The sequence below is a fragment of the Plectrocnemia conspersa genome, unplaced genomic scaffold (assembly GCF_051122295.1).
Source record: "Plectrocnemia conspersa isolate PC_06_02 unplaced genomic scaffold, ASM5112229v1 ptg000003l, whole genome shotgun sequence".
In the NCBI taxonomy this organism is placed as follows: domain Eukaryota; kingdom Metazoa; phylum Arthropoda; class Insecta; order Trichoptera; family Polycentropodidae; genus Plectrocnemia; species Plectrocnemia conspersa.
This window is the reverse complement of record NW_028277167.1, coordinates 5,048,631-5,065,906: the sequence shown is the minus strand read 5'-3', so window position 1 is coordinate 5,065,906 and position 17,276 is coordinate 5,048,631. Positions and strand designations below refer to the sequence as shown.

General features: G+C 31.9%; 1 protein-coding gene across 1 annotated transcript in view; it reads left to right on the top strand.

Annotated features, from left to right (window-relative positions):
• The window catches only part of LOC148236417 (uncharacterized), a 65,900-nt gene that overhangs the window by 29,010 nt on the left and 19,614 nt on the right, over positions 1-17,276 (top strand). The window contains exon 3 of the mRNA XM_088182441.1: positions 5,992-6,123. Within this exon, the coding sequence (XP_088038567.1) occupies positions 5,992-6,123 (132 nt within the window). The remainder of the gene's footprint in view (positions 1-5,991; positions 6,124-17,276) is intronic.

Sequence of the window (17,276 nt, the reverse complement as noted above, 5' to 3'; positions counted from 1 at the left end):
TGGCGTCATTTAATCTTATTTTAAATAAAATTAAATAAATATAAAAAAATCATCGGTCAAGTTAGCTGTTCATATATATACATTATAATATAAAGATATTTTCAACATGTGCTAAATTAAGACTGGCTAGATTGAGTAACGTTATATTATCTACATATAATAAAATTGAATAGCCTCGTAAATATGTATTTAATTTTATAAAGAGCACGCATGTGAGATAATATTTATATACAAAAAATATCATTTATAGATCTCATGGACGATCACGTACCATCACAAATTTATGGCACTGACCATCAATCACGAACGAGTGATAATTAACGTTTAAGCTTCCGCAAAAACAAAACTAGTAACCCATTTTATCATCTGATTCGGTTTGAGGTTGAAAAATCACACGAATCCGACATATGGCAAGCGTGGAACGATATCGATCAATGTCTCGCTATTGATAGCTATGCAATTTGTCCAGTAATTGTTGTTTATTTTTTTGCAATTCAAGATTGATTGGAATTCACTGGCTAAGACATTGTCATCAATGAAAATTCTTAGCTGCAACGACCGAAAGACCGTTATCCGCACGCGTATGTCTACGCGTGGTGTATTGTGGTAGAAATAGCTGGAAACCGGACAATGGATCTCTCGAGATGCCAAAACATGTCTTGGAAAGATGACTTGGACATTGTTGATTTAATTGGTTTCAAGAGTTGATCCTCGAAGGATTTTACGACCGCTATAAAAATCATAGCATGTAAATTGATAATGATAACAAAAACATCTCTCGCTCTGCCAAGATGTATCATAAGTCTGAACCGGTTGAGATATATCCACTTCGAAGCATATTCACACGGATGTTGTCAATTTTCATCCAATCATAACTCGACTAACCAATCGAGATGCATACAATGGATTCTCATAATCGATTATCCGATCGTATAAAGCCCTTCAGTACAAAAATTGATTTAATTAGGAACATATTTTGCTTTTACGATAAAAGGAAATGTAATATAAAACAGTTATATTTAATTAGCGTAACGTTATAGTAGTTGCGAATTATTATTAAATTATATAACGTTTACGATTCTTACTATCGTTTGATATTCAATTACAAAATGCAATTACATCGTCTTGCAACCCTACAAGTGCAACTTGAATGACCCTCGACCGCAGTCCGTTAACAAACTTGTTTCGTTTGGACGAGTGATCTGACGGGCAACAAACAACTGTGAGAAGTGCGTGAATCGACGGTTCTTAAACTGTTATATATAAATAAATATATGATCAATCATTCGTTGAGAGTTCCAATGAGAAAAAATGCTACCAAAAATGATTTCGATGATCCAAAGCGCTGCTTGATAAAAAATTTGCAGAACCTCAAAGCAAAGTTATTCGTTGTCTTGATCATAACTGTCTAATAAACACTTAGGTTGTAAAATAGACAGCTTTTTCATGTTCTGTTTATGGTGAATTTAAGTTTAGGAATATACAAAATAAAATAAAATATAATTGCCATTAATCAAACTTATGTAATATGTAAAACATATATTTGCATTATTTCTGTGATTGAAAAAATACAAGGCATTATTGAAAAATAATTTATGTTCAGTTTCCAATACATGTTATATTAGCTGTTCTTATCGAATGAAAGTGTAATTCGATTAGCCACACTAATTAAAAAATCAAAGATGGTATGAACAAAATTGAATGTAACTGTACTTTAACGTAGGAATTCATTTGCTTTATCTAAGTAGATACCTCACAAAGATTTCAATACCGACTCTTCAATAAACAATTCCATAATCATAAACCAACGTCGAGAATCTCTCGTATTTTTCAATCTACTGCATCGGCAAGCTCCATCAACTAACTCAGATGCAACAACACAAAAAATGTATAATACAAGAGCAAATATTATACATAATTGCGCTATAATAATTACCCGAGTTCGAAAACCTCTACGTTACTCGTTCTGTTAATGCTTTTTTGATGTTTCTTGCGTTTTTACATAATATCCATATATGTAATCACGACTTATCGGCATTTGAAAGGATGCTTTAAGAAACGCTTATTGCATACATAATTGCTTCTCATAACTATGCCAACAATATATTTCATCTCCCCTAATTTTTTTAATGAAATATATTACCAAAATAAAAATTGTAGTCATGAATAATGCAATCTTATATATTTTAGGTGTAGCTATAAAATTTCCAAATCCATCAATCAAGGGATCTACAGCGTTTTATATAACTCCATTAAAAGTATAGAGGTAGAATGATTAATAACTGTAAGTGATTTATATATACCTACGTGACCCACGTAAGCTACTGTTTTCCGTAAAGTAATTACCGATCGTCACGGTAAGACACAATCTGCAATGGAACAGCATCGCGTGATTTTTCGCAGAATATTTCTTAAAAAAAACTATTATATATAATCAATAATTATGTTATAATTGCTTATTGAGTCAATAAATTGTTTGAGAAAAGACGAATATAACTTATTAATGTAACAGTCAATAGTTAATTGTCAAATAATATACATGAAAATATACAGATGGATAATTAAAATTTTCTCTTTTCCACTCATTAATTAAAAAAAGATATATTTATTTAATCGCGCTCATTTAATTGCACTTAGCTGCTAGTAATACATTTGTATTATACATCTTCTACATTTAATAATAAAATATCAAACACCCATGCATAATTTAATAAATAATAAATATTTTTATATCGACATATCAAGTTGAGCTCTTGTTATTCAGCTGAATAGGGTCGTCCAAGTCGATTCGGCATAGCTCCGCTCGGTGCGAGTTCAGCTAACCTTCGTTATTCTAAGTCAGTAATGAAGTGATAGTTCTGTATGGAGTGGTAAAAATAGCGGTTGTGATTCAGAACGGCTTAAAAATTGTATAAAGTCGAACGTATCTTCTAGTCATTGATCCTCTAACAATGTTGATGATTCGGAGCGGAACCAGACTTTTTGTTATTTCCTAATACATATCTTATCAGACCCTTTACCGTGTATAGCAGCACCATTATATGGAATGAGTAATCCGAGGATGCTGTATTTTAATACTTATTCTCTGATAGGATTTGGTAATGATCATTGTTATTTTAGGGGGTGTAGCCTAGGGGTGGTTTACCTCGCGGTCAATGAGACTCTTCGGTGAATCCTATTAGATTGTTTATTAAGTTATAATTACAATTTTGACTATGGACGATTATGGCGTGACGTGTCTTGCGATGAAGGTGTGCAGGTGATGATGTCTCAGGGCTCTGTGGCCGCATGCGGCGAGTGTGATCTGCAGGTATGTCGGTGAGGGCGCGTGGCTGGTTCCTCCGGATGGCTGCTGGTAGATCTTGGCTCTCTGGTCGTCTTGGCTCTGCTAGTGACGTCTCTTGTCTCGTGCCTCAGCCGTTTCGTATCTCGGATCGTCTGCCTTGGGCCGTCTGCTCTCTCCTCGTCGGAGTCCGGGCTTATATTATTTAGGCAGATGCACGCTAGCTGGCCAATCACGATTGTGCATCGATCTCCTAACCAATCGCTACAGTGGCTTCTTAGAATTCGAAAAATCGGATGTTGTATTTCGAAAGCCAGTTTTTTGCTTGACTCCAGACTTTCGAATTCTAAGGAAAGGGTTTGCATTGTGGTGATTGATTGCGTCCGTACCGTTTTGTCACGAAAGAGATTCTCATAACGACACATGTTGTGTGGTCAAAAGAAATCCCTCTTGTGCCATGATGTTTGTCTCATTGTTAATGAATGAACGTTTCTGCTCACGGTCATTAACAATGAGACAATCGCCCTTCAAATGTGCCTAAATGGGTGGTCGCCACATTATGTTAAACTAAGGTACTTTGGAGCTGTTCTGAGGTATTTTTATTATAATTTAATATTAGATTTGCAACAATTTTTGAATTAAATATAATTGATGTGTTAACGAGAAGAACCTTGTCTGCGTTTAGTATAATACATCTTCAAATATCGTGTTGAACGTAAAGTAAAAATCGGCTGTTTCCTCGATCGTTATATGCTGTAAACACACGAGTGTCCTAAGTATCTGGTGGAAGTTTCTGATGGAAATATCTGGCAGATTTATAAATGAGCTTATATGCGCTTATATGCTTTCCGAGATATAAGAGGTGCTATTACTCTTCCTACTCTCAATATTTCGGCCAATGTATCGATTTTGGGGTGAAAACAGATTTGCTAATGTCTGTTACTTTTAAAAAAAAAAATGTTTGCGTAACCGACGCATAAGTAATGGCGGGTTCATGCCTAATATGCATTCTTCTTGACTTTAAATAGGGATTTAGAAATAACAAAAATTTTTTTACAAAATTTAACGATTCGAACTAGCCTTATTTTGCTTAAGTAATAAAAGAAGACACTCAGATAAGAAACCTTTCTGAAGGTGTTAGTGCTAGATGTTTAAAAATAGGCATACTTTTGCGATTTTCTATCACTCTAACCGGCCGGCGGCTTTATCTTTGCAATGGTGATCTAAGAATTAATTTCGATTAGAATAAATTACGCATGGGAATCGGCAGAATGCAAAACGATTTGGGCCTATTTTTCTTTTTCGATATTCAAATTTTTTTATATTGTTTTTGTAAAGTATTATTACAATTGTCTCGCGATTATTATTGACAACCGGAGGGGCCTTAAAATTTTTATTAAAATAATTGGAAAATATCAATTCTGAGCTAAGCTAAAAATTTCAACGGGCAATTAAAGATAAATTAAATGCGCAAATATTTAATTAATAAATTAAAATTAATTTATTAATTAAATATTTGCAAAATCCAGAATCTATCACCAGTCAAAAAAAGAATGTCTAAATTATTTATCAAAAGCAGAAATATGTAAAATGGGAAAAGAAATTATTCGCAGATTATTTAATGGCTCGATGAATTCCAATGCCAAAATTTTTCATTGGCGCAACAATTACAAAAATAAATTTCTTTCAGCTTTACAGAGAAAAGTGTAAGAAAACCAACATCTTACGGATAACGATTTGATTTATTACGCTTTTAAGAATTATTTTCGACAGAATTGTTAAAAAGCTCTATTTCTTAGTAAATCAATTGCTTTGAAAACACTTTCGCGACTAATTCCGACGCAACTATGATGGGTGGTCGCGACTATTTAAAGATTATTATCTTATAATTCTTTTTTTTTAATTTTAAATTCCCGGGAACTTTAATCGATTAAATAAATAATAAAGAATCTGTTTATAAATGAATTCACCATTTCAAATTATATCATTTATATATACACATTATATTTAAAACAATTATTGCGATACATCGTTTTATATGAATACAACTATATACTATACTAAATTTTAGTCGCTAAATATTAAAAATGCAAAATACAGACATTTTTCTTCAATCATAAACATTTACATAAATATTGATTGCCTTGAGTGATTTTTTAATATAAAACTAACTAACAATTAGTTATTAATATTACACTGTCATTCTATAAATAAGACAATTTATATTATATATTAAAAATGCAATACTTGTAAGGAACTACATATGAATTATATATTTAAATCGTTTAATATTTTACATACCTCTATTATGAAAATATTTATATTTTGCTTTTGATAAGAAGAAATATAATATAATATATATATATATGCATTTTATGATTACCAGTAATTGCATAAGTCTGATTTTGGATCATTTACCGATACACCGCTAATTCAATCTCTACATATATAGTAAGCTATTAAATCAATTATATGCTTATTTTTTATAAAACTGTTTTAAGCCGGTAAGTTTTCGTTGTGTAGTACAAAACGCTTATATTTATAATATTACAAAACACCGTTTGTGATAGTATTTAACAGTATTATTCTTTATTTTAATTAAAAGTCTTAATGAAAAATAATTAACATAATTGGATACGAGGTTCTTATTATTATTATTTAAATCTCATTTAAAATAAAACTAAACATGTTTATTTTTATTTTTTCAGCATCCCTCCTCGGATACGATTGTATGGTGGAAGAACAATGTGCTCTGAAAGTAGCTCACAGTGGATGCCTGGACGGAGTTTGTCGCTGCAGGGAAGGATATTTGCAGTTCAGGAAGCACACTTGCTTAGGACGTAAGTTCACTTAACAGTTAATCTTAATTAGCATCTTATTATACCAAAGAAACAATTAAATTTCATATCAAAGTCAAAATCGTCGCTTAATTAAGAATCCGTTCCGAGAGTCGTCAGATTAAAATCTCAGACGGCACAATTAAACCAAAAAATCTCGTGAGACAATGTTAATTCTATTCGCCATACTTGACCGTAAGAAATCGAATGCGACCCAAAAACCGATAGATACCGTTCGTTGTCATATTTCACTGTGTAATAATGTATTGTTAAAAATTCATAAAACTCTATGAAAAGTCGTGAGCTTATTACAAGCGGCAATTACTATAGAATGCTCTGAGTACAATCACCCAAGCCTTTAATGGCTCATCGTGAGAATAATTCAGTGATTACGACACATGAGACTTTCTACAATCGTTTTCAATTGAGTTGTGTGTACACATCCGTGAAAAAACAATAACAACAACATACAGATATAAATAAATCCGCTAACGAGGTGTTCTTGTGATTTATGTTCCGCCCAAACCGCGAAAATATCATAAATTATAATTAATATAATTTATTAATCTCCTAGAGGCATATTGTTTAAGCGCAAATTGATTCAATATAAATAAGTATTATATTATATAGTTAATCCACCGCTGAAACTTGACAGCACAATACGTAAATACAGTTAATAATTTTGCTGAAACAAGTCTATAAATCAGGGCCATAAAGACTTTTTAACGGTGTTTTTGTTTCGGCTGAAACAAACTGAAGCTTATAAGACAGAACAGCAGCACAATATAAAATAAATAGAATGCATTATTTTCAATCATAGCTGTAATTCTATAAATTTCAAGCAGCTTCCTGGATTGTCTGAGGAGCAGTTGATTCAGGATAATCACTAGGATGTTTAGTTGCTGCTAGTAAAATAATTTATGCATACCCCTTTTATGTAAAAAATAACATTTTTTATTCTCAGCATCTTAATGTATTCTAACATGAGAAGCATTTTTTCGTGGCCAGTTATATTTTACTTAATCTCTCTTTATTTTATTTACTGATTCAAAATATTTTGCCAGAGCTGTTCTGTAAGGAACTATTCCATAGCCTTTCTATATTTTGAATTAGATATATAGTTTGGTTTTCAAAAAGCTTAGCACTTGATTTAATGTACATATGAAAACTTGCTTATTGCATATAAAATATTAATTTTACTTGTTTATATAATAATATATTTGCCACACAACCCATAGTAGTAAAGTCAAAAATACTATTATTAATTTTTTTATTATTCCTAAGAGCACTTCATATCATATTTAATTTAAATTTAAATTAATCGCCTCAATATTTAATATTTTTTGTATTGTTGACCTTGTATTAATGGGAGGATATACATAAAAAAATATTATTATTATTAATTAGAATAACAGAACATATAGAAACTATTTTTTTAGTTCAAGTATGATAACATTTGTATAAAAAAAAAAACTAACTTTAGGAACTCTTGATACATTACATTGATTTAAATATAAGCAGATGACGTTACATATAATTAATCAGTATATACGAAATAATTATTTTTATTTTGCTAGTGATGTAATTATTTTTTTATATGTATGTAAAAACTACACTTGTAATGATCGATTTTACCATTGATTAAGTCCGATATGACTCTTAGTTTTGTAATACTTTACGCTGTGATGAAATAGTCAATTTAACTAACATCAATCTTGCTTGTGGTAGAATATGAAACTTAATGTGAAATAAAGATTTATTAAAGACAAATTCCCGAAAAAATCATAGCAAAAATATATTTATAAAAAAAGTAAAAACTATTACAAATTTCCGCTGGCCGCTAAGCCAGGTCAGAAATGGTCGTTTTGAGAATAAACCCAAATGCACAAGTTATCTCTTCTCAAGGCGGCAGATATATTGATCCTTTCTGATTTATGGCGCGTATCTTTTTAAGAGGTTTCCACTTGTAACGAATAAAATCGTTTAAAATGCTTTATCACAAGTCGAACTAACCTTTTTAATGATGAAAAGTATGAGTTAATATTACATTAAACATTTTTGAAATAATTTAATATTCGTTAATATGTCATATAAAAATAATTGATTACTCAATCTCTCTTAAAAGTTTATTTGTTTGTAAACAATAAACTTTGCACTTAAACCACACGATGGTAGTAAAACATGAATTCATTATTTTTTATTACGCTATACAAAATTAAATTTCGATTCGCTCACAATGCAGTATGCAAAAAACCATACATCCTTGATTTGCCATCGAACTTTGTAAATATCATGTTACGTAATGCGTTACGTTTAATTGTTTATTATTCTTACGAAGGTCAGCGAGATACTTGTTGACCGGTGCGAGTTAACATTAATTTTAATGATTTGAAAAGAGCATGCATGACGCAGAATTACGCAACCTTAGTCCTTTTTGCGCTTAACGATAAGGTAAGAATTTGTCTCGCTTGATTTTGCCATTAATTAAATATCGCATTAGTTTCTTTATATTTAATTTTTATATTTTATATTTTTAGTGCTCGTCATCGATATTATTTATCTAAAACTATTTAATTTATAGTTGCATATTATTAGAAAAAAGCAAGAACAATAATTATGTGGTGTAATTGAATACTTAAATATTTTCAGAATTTATCTGTATCTTGTTTATTGTATATTATTAGTTATTCAGAGAGTAAGAAATGTTACTCAAACTGACAATTTGGTTGTGTATTTGAATCAAAGCAACTCATTAGTCTTCAATAACAAACAATTTCTCGTGCGTCGCTCATGTTTTCGTAGTTGCCGGTTATTCGCTGGTTACAGAAATCACTTATGCTCTAAATAATAATTTATATTTACTTATACACAATAAAATCTTTCATTCTTAAATTCTGCTCAGCAATGTCGTGTCTTGAACCGCATTTATCATATGTCTTTATTTCCTTGGGCAGCACAGCTCTATCCCATTAAACCCGAATTTTTGGCCCATAAGTATCTGCGATTTTTATTCGATTGCACTTTCTTAACCCGGTCAGATTAACCGTCGCGAAACTTTCTGGAAACGGAATATAAATGCAGAAAATAACCTAGGTCTCGTCCTCTCTGATATTTTTTGGGAAATATCACTCTTGCTCCTCACAAATCCAACTTTTCAAGGCTTTCTTCATTTCTTCTTGGAACACATTGTTAAGAGCTCTTCCGTAATAACGTCTAGTTTTTTTTAATATTAATGTTGTAACCCATGAGATGTGTTTCAATATATTATGTAGTAGAAACTTAAATTTTATTATTATCGTGATCCATACTTTTCAATTTTTTTTTATTATCCAGTAAAAATTTTATTTTGATTTTATTTGTAAGATATTTTAAATCATTTTCTATAAGTTCGTAATTTTTTTACTGAAATGCTATTTTTTACTAGATGAAGATTATTTTTCTGAACCACGAAATTTGCAATCTCTTCGACTTTATTTTATATTTCAAATATCAAACATTTTTTTATTCTGTACATATATTATGCTGAAATGATCCCTTAGCATGTTTTTGTAGATTTTGTAGTTTAGTTAAAGTGAATTTTAAAATTATTAAGAAACTCCAATTTTTTTCTTTATTCTAACACTATTATACACATAATTTTAAAATAGTAAACCTCAAGAATGCAAATAGAAGCTCCTCTTGGGTTATAGTTTTTTTTATTAATAAGAGGTAAATACACAATTTTAACGTTTGGATTTAAATCACCAAATGTGTATTGGGAATAACTCATGTTATAAGTATGTTAAATGGAGTTTCATTCTGATTTAAATATATTTATACTTCTCTCTGAGCTACTTTTAAATTTATAATATAAAAAATGATTTTATTTAGTCACTACTCAGCTTGATTTTAAGTAATCATCTCGATATTCAAGCATGAAATTAGTAAATATTAGAAAAATATGAGTTTTAATGCTCTTTAATGACTTTACATTTTAAAACAGGTTAGTAACACAAGATCTTACATAATGATTAGAAGATTTTAGTTAAAAATTTAAATTATGTTCTCAGTTATTTTATCATATTAATTCCACGATCTTATTTCATACATAAAAACACAATTTTTCTCGCTTATGATTCATAAATCATTAATCTTTCTTTCCGCATAAAATAATTATTGTAGAGCAATATTAGCGAATCGTTGTAACTCTAGGACTATCTTTATTATTCTATTTTAGTTCGAGATCAATATTTTTAATAATGTAGAAAAATATTTCTATAATTTTTATTTATACAACCATCACGGTACTTGATTATGAAATATAAGATCGTGATGTTGAAATCATGTGATGTTTTCGATTGACTTTTTTCTAGACGGGGCAAAATCTTGATTATATTATCTCGCAAATTTTCGTTTTAAAATTTCTCTTGTGTTAACATCGAAAACGATGCAGTTTTAATTTTTAATAGTAATCAATATCACTGAACTCACCCCCGAGCAATCTCTATTATATATATATATACAATTCAGTTTTTGTTGCTACATACGTGATATATTCTTTAAGCTACTTTTAGATTTATAATGATTAAAAAATGATTTTATTTATGCACTACGTAGCTCGATTTTAAGTAATCATCTTGATATTCTAACATGAGATTAGAAAATGATAGAAAAATATGAATTTTAATACTTTTTCAAACACGATAGAAATTAAATATCATAAGGAGACTTAACATTTTTAAACAGGTTAGTAACATTTTAGTTAAAAATGTAAATTATGCTCCCAGGTATTTTATCATACTACTTCCACGTTCTTATTTCATATATAAAAACACAATTTTTTTCGCTTATGATTCATAAACCATTAATGTTTCTTCCGCATGAAATAATTATTGTAGAGTAATATTGGCGACTCTAGGACTATCTTTATTATTCTCTTTTAGTCCGAGATCAATTATTTTGATAATGTAGAAAAATATTTTAATATTTTTTATTTATACAATCATCACGGTACCTGCTTTTAAAGGATAAGTTTCAGCTGTTGAAATCATGTGATGATTTCGATTGCCTTCTCTCTAGATGGGTCAAAATCTTGATTCCTTGTTCCTCATTTAACGACCAAGTTCATTCATACGACTAGGTCGTTTAGTAAATTGGTTAATAAGTGACAAGTTTTTCTTTACTCTGGATAGAAATAATCAAAATTAAGCACACAATATAAAAATACAATCAGAAAAAAATGTACCAATTTTTTTTTAATTAATACACTTTTTAAAAAAAAAGACATGCATATAAACATTTTAGTCTTCGATTCATTTAAAGTCATCATTGTCATTATCCGAATCACCATCAGAGTTATCAAGAGTAATAAAGTACCCGGGTAATGGAGTTCACGACAGTAAAATAGAAGTATTTTTAGGAGTAGAGGATCTGTGTGTAGCATTCTAGAAGAATCTCGTTTAGTGTTGTCTGATTTGCAAGTTTATTTTTTTCTTAACAAATTTCACAAAAGCATTGTAAAATTTATTTTTCCCGTTTAATATTCAGATCAAATACATCTTTGGACTTCTTCTATTCTTTCATCATCTTTCTCTTCCAGGTGCTTCTAACTCTATTATTATATATTCCTTAGTTAGCTATCCCTTGGTATATTTCACTAATTATTCAATGTCTTCCACTTCAACATCTAAATTAAGCACATTGGCTAATCCATTAATATATGTCATAAATTTGTTCGACTTTGTGAAAACCTTTGAAATTATTTACGAAACGTTTTAGACATATTTAGAGTATGCCTCGCATTAACATTTCTGTCCCTCCCCCCCAAGTTGATTCAATGGTCTTTATGCAATAAAATTATGTATGATTTAGAAATATCACCAAGGGTTATTTCATCACTTGTTGCTACAACTTTAAAAAAAGTCGTGTGCAAATAGTACACTTTGACAAGTATCTGTATTTATCTCTTCAAGTTTCTTAAGAGAATTTCTGTTTTTTATTTATTCGAATAAGTAAATGATTTGTGTAAAATGTGAAATGTATGTTGATAAGTTTTCGTTCTTATGTCAAAATCTCATTTTTTTAATTTAATATATCTGAAGATTTATAAAATCGGAATTAGAATGTGTCTAAGTTATAAAAAAATAAATGTTTAATATAAATGTAGCCGAAAAACTATTTTTCTAATTTTACAAACTAGTTTTCTAATCCCTACCCACAACCCCCAACCGGTATTCATTCCCCAGAATCCACCCTAAATCGAATGGCACACATTAAACAAACCTCACAAAGGAGCGAATTCTGGACGATGGGGTGACGATGCGAAGGGTGGCCGAATCTCACAGTTTTGCCCGAAACGTCCCCATGCCTTTTCGGCTGACCGCAGCGCTTTCGGATGCTGCATCTCACGATTTCGATTAAGGCCCCGTGCTGACAAGGGCCCAGGCGATTAGCCACGTTCACCATCGCGCCGATGGCTTCTCGTTAATTTGATTCATTACGCCGTTTGGTGGCAAATGGGTTGCCCACTCGGCTCCGGCTTCCTACGCGCAATCGCACACTCAAATGGACTCAAATTCTATTTAATTGTGTGTGAGCCAACAACGGATTCCCGTGATTTAAATTTATCCGACACAATTGCTCCAGACGATGCTTGTAAGAGTATGTAGTGACTGTGATGGTAAATTGTGCGAGTTCATGTCCCATGCAATAGCTATAATTTATCAAATGGAATCATGCAACAAACATTAGGAGGGTGCTTCAAAAGATTGTATAAAAAATATTTTTAATATAAAACAAAGTTGCTGTAAGACCCTATTAATAATTTCTTTCACTTCTACAAAGTGATCGTTCTCAACTTAAGAACATATATATGTATCATATCAAGAATTTCTCCACTCTTTTATATAAGTTCACCCAGAATATAATCAAACATAAAAACTGTATTCCAACTCGTTTACTACAATATAATGGTGACAAGCGATTTTCTCGTCCCCGCCCTTCAACTCTTCTGGGAAGATCCAGCCTCCTAGGCGAAAACCAAGCAGAGGATTCCGAGTTGACCTTGCAGCAATTCATAGGTCACGCAGACAGTCACGTGAATGGAAACCAATCATTTCGCTGGCAACAACTCACGATTTCGTGTCGAGCCACGCGAGCTTCCTTCACTTTGCTCCCTTGTCCTCGCCGTTACCGTGGACACCTAAAAGCTCTCTCGAGCTTACCTTAAGCCTACCTGAAAGTCCCGGGTACTCATTTTGCATAAAGTTACGGTACAGCCAAACCAACGGAGCCCCAGGACCCCAGTGACCTCCATTCCGCGGGCCGACCCAAATACTGTGTGAATCGTACAGCAAGTTTTCGCACACACAAAAGCGTATCATCCGAGATTAATTTCTTTCTCCGACATCATACATAATGCTCTCATGTCCATTAACGGAGACGGAAAGAATTCCCGTTAATTCCGGTGCGCTGTCGTGGATTTATATATGATCGAAAATTATCATAAATATAAATTGCTCGAAAATACGATTTTTTTATGACATTTTCGGAACGAAAAGTATTTTTTGTAGTTATAAATATATATAGTTATTTGGGTAAATATAGCAAAACGGTCGTAGTAAAGAATTTTGTGGTTAGACTATTTCGTACTAGGCCAATACAAATGTGGAGAAAATATATTAGATCAATAGACAAAACGATTACATATTTTTATTATTATACACAAACATGCATTTCGCATCAGTTGTAAAAGCAATGAAAATCGTTACTTTTTTTTTAATTTTGCTTCAAATCTTGGCTTATAATGTTAGATCACATCACACATAAGTCATAAAAATTAAATTAAAGTTTTCTTGGGAAACGGACAGTTGTAATGCCTGCACAACACTCTGGAAGTTGTCCGAACCGAAGTTACAACTGAAGTCCGCCGAGACCTACGACTTCGAGTAAGCGACCACACTGTCGCAAATTGCATATGCCGTCCGGAATGATGTCCGGCGGTTTTTCTCACGTACAGCTGGCATATTTGCGCGCGATCATAAAATGTGCCAAATAATCGCAATTTTTAAATTGTCATTTTATTAAAATTACGCTAATGATAATTATGACAGTTTGTGTGGGCACTCACCAATTCAATATCAGTGAAAACTTTTCGGTCGTAAATATTCAATTTACGCAAAATCTTTATCGGCTTTTGCAAAATGCCATAAGGCATAGAAATGATACTTCAGAATACGAACACCACATCTGTGACTATCCTAGAATTTCTCGTCATCAATTCTAAATAAGAATTCGTTATGGTGTGACATTTATTAAAACCGATCTAGGAAAATACATAAGGATATTCGAAACGATTTTTTTTAACAAAATCAAGTACCGCTATTTATTTTTAATTATTTAATTTTATATGAAAAAAAATATAATAACGATATCTGTTAGAAAAATATACTATCCAAAATATAATTAATCCCTTTTGGTGCCCTAAAATATTTAAAGATGTCAGTAAGAGTATGTTGAAGTCCCCGATAAGCATGTGGTATTATAACTTGACCAGGTGACCACGATGCAGCGCTCGACATGCGTGTTAACCATAAGACGCCTACGCGCAAACAGAAATTGAACCAAGTTACTCGTTCTATCTCAGTTTGCGAAACACCATATCATTATCTCTCTCACTCTCGTCACTTAACATGCGAGAGAGCAAAAGGGGAAGTAACCCACCGCTCACGCTCGAAAGAGCAGCTCCGACTTCGGTTCTTTTGCCGACAATGTTCAGAAGCGCTCGAAGCTGGCCAAGTCACCTGAATTACCCCCGCTTTACCTCCCGTTCTCAGTAACCTCAGACAACTTCCGAGAGATTTTAGGGCGGGCAGAACCGAACTCGCCGAAGTAACCTTGAAGTAACCCACTATATTCTCCGTCCTTGGCCAACCTTGGACAACTTCCAAAGAGTGTAGTGCAGGCATAATGGTTTCACCACTTTTGTAGGGCCGCCGAGAGCGAACCCGGGCCCTGGAAAAACAATAATTCCGGGCCTCATGACAAAAATGATACTTTATATATTTTTAGCATCGTAATATAATTTCTTGAATAAATAAAAATAGGTACGAGTTAACCCTTTCTATGCTATAAATAAATATAAAAATTAGCCACATTTGCGACATATTTTCTGAAATCATATATAATGCGAAATATTTTAAAATTAGAAAAAAAATATACCCATAATATTTATCTGATAATTAGTCGTGTTTTCTTTGCTGCTTAGTATTGACATATAGTGAATTTCCAGTCCAGGTCAAAAGCAATAATATCATGCGGTGAAAACGCTCTTAAGACTTTTTATACCAATATTACGAGTGAGAATAGAATAAAGCACATATAAACCGAATTTTGACCAAAAGGAGAGCGCAAAAAATAATTATCCCTTTTCAGAAGGCAAAAATTCACGCCAAAAGCAATAAAATCGTGTCGGCGCCGTCGCAGTGCGACCTATATAAGGTTTTTTCAAACGTTTTCTACAACAGAAACCTTCTCAAATCTTAAAATTTTAACATAATTGGGTAGGCAAAACCATCCAATCCCAATCTTTGCGTGCTCTTACTAACTTTACGCGAAGGGCGATGGAGCCGTAGTAAGTAAAGTGTTATTCCAGATCACTCTTTGTGTGACATGTGATCCTAATTAGTATTTTTTTATGTACAATTTTAAATATTATTATTAGACTGCACTTAATCTATTTTTTTAAATTCTGCTTATTTATTGCATAATATAATAAAAAAATAAAATAATAGACAAGCTATAAAAGTCTATCTATTTTTTTAATAGTAAAGTGACTTTTGTCCATCTTGTATTAAATAATTATATCGGTATTCTGGGACTCTTCTTCTAATGTCATGTCCAGTTTCAGATTCTTTCTTACGATCCATTTTTACATTCAATTTTTCTCATTATTAAAGTATGAAGAATCTTATATTTCGAACCTAGAAACATGTGTCCGAGGTACTACATTTTCTACCGTTTGACGGTTGAAACGAGTTCTGTATCGCATCATAATTCAAGGAACTTTGAACATACGTCTATAAAGAAACATTTCAAACGCTTTCAGTTTATTTATTGAATGATTTTTTTGACTCCTGCGGCCCTATTGACTCTCCCTCCAGATACCCTACATACACTTCACTCATTATATCCTTTTAACAAAACAGTTTTCAAGCTTGACTCAAAAAAATAATGGGAAAATCTGGTGTAACTTCAACTTTTGCCGATTCTAAGAAACTGACTTAAAATATGTTTGTCTATAGCGGCGGTACTTATGACTGGCCGGGACATGTTCAATTTAGCTCTTAGCTATTCATGTATATATATTTTTAGCGCATTCAGCTTAAGAAATACATTACACGAACGGTCTTTCCATCGCGAAAATGCCGCCCCCAAGCAAGTTCCGCCTGGGGCGGCCCCATTTTAATACGCCATTTCTTAGTCCATACATTGTTTTTATGGCCTAAATCCTTATTCTACATTAATTAATAAGAAATTCGGCATTTTATCTTCACTTACGTGACTGTGAACTAAAGCATAATAGATGTAGACTAGAGCATTTTTGATTATGCTGATTAATATATAATTAAAAAGATAACATACATTTGATTCAGTTTTTTATTAATTAAAATTCTAGATGATTTCATCGGATAAAGTTACATTAAAAAACTAATGTTTTATGCAAATCAAAAATGATAACATATAATTAAACTTATCGCTCTAAATTAGTATACACACCATTTTGACAGACGCGTGATTATATGATACGAAAACTAAATTAAATCACGCCAACATGTTTTCTTATGAAACACGATATCGAAAATATATTTATAACTCCATCACAGGCGTGACGTAACGCGGTTTTAATCTAATGTTTACACCCATCTGCATAAAAGCATCTCCGCGGTTAACCCTTCGTAATTGAGCTGTAAACGATCGACGCAAACGTGCTTATTGTGGCCAAACCTGTTGAATCTATAATTTTCACCAGATATCTCTCTCTCTCGTTCACTTCCTAGCCGTTAAAATTATACAAAAACATCTTGTAAATACCGGCAATTGTATGTGCGACGCCTTCTATGGAGAAACGGCCCGAGGCCAGATTTACTACGATAACGAGCAGAATAAACATATTGTGC